General features: G+C 19.2%; 1 protein-coding gene across 1 annotated transcript; it reads right to left on the bottom strand.

Annotated features, from left to right (window-relative positions):
* Positions 1 to 993: 993 nt before the first annotated feature.
* Positions 994 to 2,126, bottom strand: PGO_000875 (variable surface protein; the record flags this gene model as incomplete). Its single annotated transcript, XM_028690851.1, has 3 exons — positions 994 to 1,149; positions 1,233 to 1,982; positions 2,043 to 2,126. 3 exons carry the CDS (start codon positions 2,124 to 2,126, stop codon positions 994 to 996), a joined length of 990 nt encoding a protein of 329 aa, XP_028546652.1.
* Between the last annotated feature and the right edge of the window lie 376 nt (positions 2,127 to 2,502).

The raw sequence follows: 2,502 nt of genomic DNA, 5'->3' as shown, positions 1-2,502 counted from the left end.
TATATATATATATATGAGAACACTTTGGAGCATATAAAATGAATGCTATATTTTTTATATAAAATATAGGATTCTATATATTATTTTTACATATTTTATAATTATATAAATGTATTATTATATTCTTATATTATAAAGTAAACATTCATTCACACGTCTTTTGTGCTAGTATATATGACATAAATAGTATAATAAATTTCATCTCAAAACACCTTAATATAAGGATATATATAAATTAATATTTTTTAAGGAAAGAAAATTTTTAAACAAGTAATTTTCTTTCATATTATATAAAAAAATGTTTTTTTTTTATTAAATCACAAAAAATTATTGTATCAAAAAGGCGATAAGTTTTAATTCTAATAGTGAAAGTATAATAAAAAGTATATGAAATTATTTACCAATATCATAAATATGACATAAAATAGCATAGATATATTTAGAGCATTATATATGAATTTCGTATAAATTTAGTGTGTATATACTTATATGTATGTGTAGCATTAGTATTTAATATCTGGAAATTCATCTTCAATCGTTGCATGTTATAAAATTTAATAATTTATTATAATATTTTAATTGAACTATATTTAATTATTAGAGATATATGTAATTTCAGTGTATATTATCATATTAGCTAATATTCTGTATAATTATTTTATATATATTATACACTTATTAATGTAGAAATTCTATATTCATATAAAAAAACAGTATATAATAGCAAAATAAACGAGAAATAAATCTTTTCCATTTTTTGTTCTACATTTATATGGATAGTTAATAAGATTTTAAAAACTATATATTGTTTTATATGAATGCTAATATCATGAGTACAAAAAGATAGTTTTACATTATTCTCTACTATATAATGTAATTAATTCTCTTTCATATAAATTTAGCACATGCATCAAAATATATATACGTCACAGTAATTTTTATGTTTTAAATATAATATATTTTTCTTATTATATTTTATTATATACAATAAAATTAGGTAGATTTATATAATATATGATAACCATTTTTTCTAAAACTACAAAGGGAGTTTTCAGATAATTCCTGTATATTTATTTCTTTATCTATATTATTATATTGTTTTCTCTTATTTATAGCTGAACATCGAAAGCTTGAACCGTATGGCGTAAACTAATTCAAAATTAAAAAAATTATTATATAAAATGTGTAATATTTTTCTGGAAAATTGTTCATTTTAAATTACATAAAAATACACTATTGCTGTATAAACTTACGTACGTAACATAATTATTAACCTTATATAGGAAAAATAAAAATGAAGAAATTGCTAAAGTTATACAAATTGGAATTAATATAAGGGTTATTATGTTATAGCTTTTAAACGAACGTAGAGTTCTGGGGATTCCAGGTTCACATACTTTGTTTATCATTTTTGCATCATATTGTTTTTTTATATTTAATAATTCTGTACAAAAATATGGGATATTATTATAATTACAAGTTTCCACATACTTTTCATATGTTTGGGCACACTTTTTGGCACAATGACAAATATTATTACATTCATCAGTTATATTATTTATTTTATTAAGTTCAGTATACATGTCATGTATATCTTTAAGTTTTAATATTTCATCATCTGAAATTGTAATACCCCTAAAGTTAGTGCATTGAGCATCTTGGTGCTCATTATTTACTCTAATCAATTCATTAAAAGGATTTTTAATTTCTGTACCATTCTTACCTTTTTCTTTATAAGAATAGTATAGAAAATAATACAAGTATACACAATGAGCTTCGTATAGGTTGCTATTATTATGTTTAATTGTCTGAATTTCATTAAGATAAGAAAATGTTTGAGGACATTTCTCTTTGAATTGTTCTTTAATATTTCCATTAATTTCCTCCTCGTATCGTTCACAATCACTAGTATAAGAATTTTTATTTATTTCAGCTTTTTTTATATTTTCATCACATGTAGAAAATAAATTTGCATATTCGTACTAAAAATATGAAAATTATTGTAATTATAATAAAAATCATATATGTATGGAATAAATTACAGTAATTATAAAGAATGAATATAAAATTATCATAATACAGTAGTCCATTTTATTGAAAAAAAAGCTCACAATGTTTATGTTCATATTAGATAATAATATATTTCTTTAGATATGGTTTGAAAAAAGAGATAATATACATGTACATTCAAATAGTTTTTTATTAAAATAAAATATATATGGTATGAAAAATCACACTGTTTATTTTTTTATAAATATTGTATATATATATATTTATGTACAAATTAGATCGTTAATTATTATATATTATAAAATAATTGAATCATTTGTAATATATATACCATTTTTTATATCATTTTAAAGAAGGATATTTAAAAACAAATACAAAATAAAATGAGAAAATATAAGAAGGATTGTAATAATGAAATATTAATATAACAAAAATATATAAGAATTATATATTTTTTAATAATTAAGTAAGCATAAAATGTTAATATAATTC

This window comes from Plasmodium gonderi (genome assembly GCF_002157705.1).
Source record: "Plasmodium gonderi DNA, contig: Pgo-contig_80, whole genome shotgun sequence".
NCBI lineage: Eukaryota > Apicomplexa > Aconoidasida > Haemosporida > Plasmodiidae > Plasmodium > Plasmodium gonderi.
This window is presented reverse-complemented; position numbering and strand designations above follow the sequence as displayed.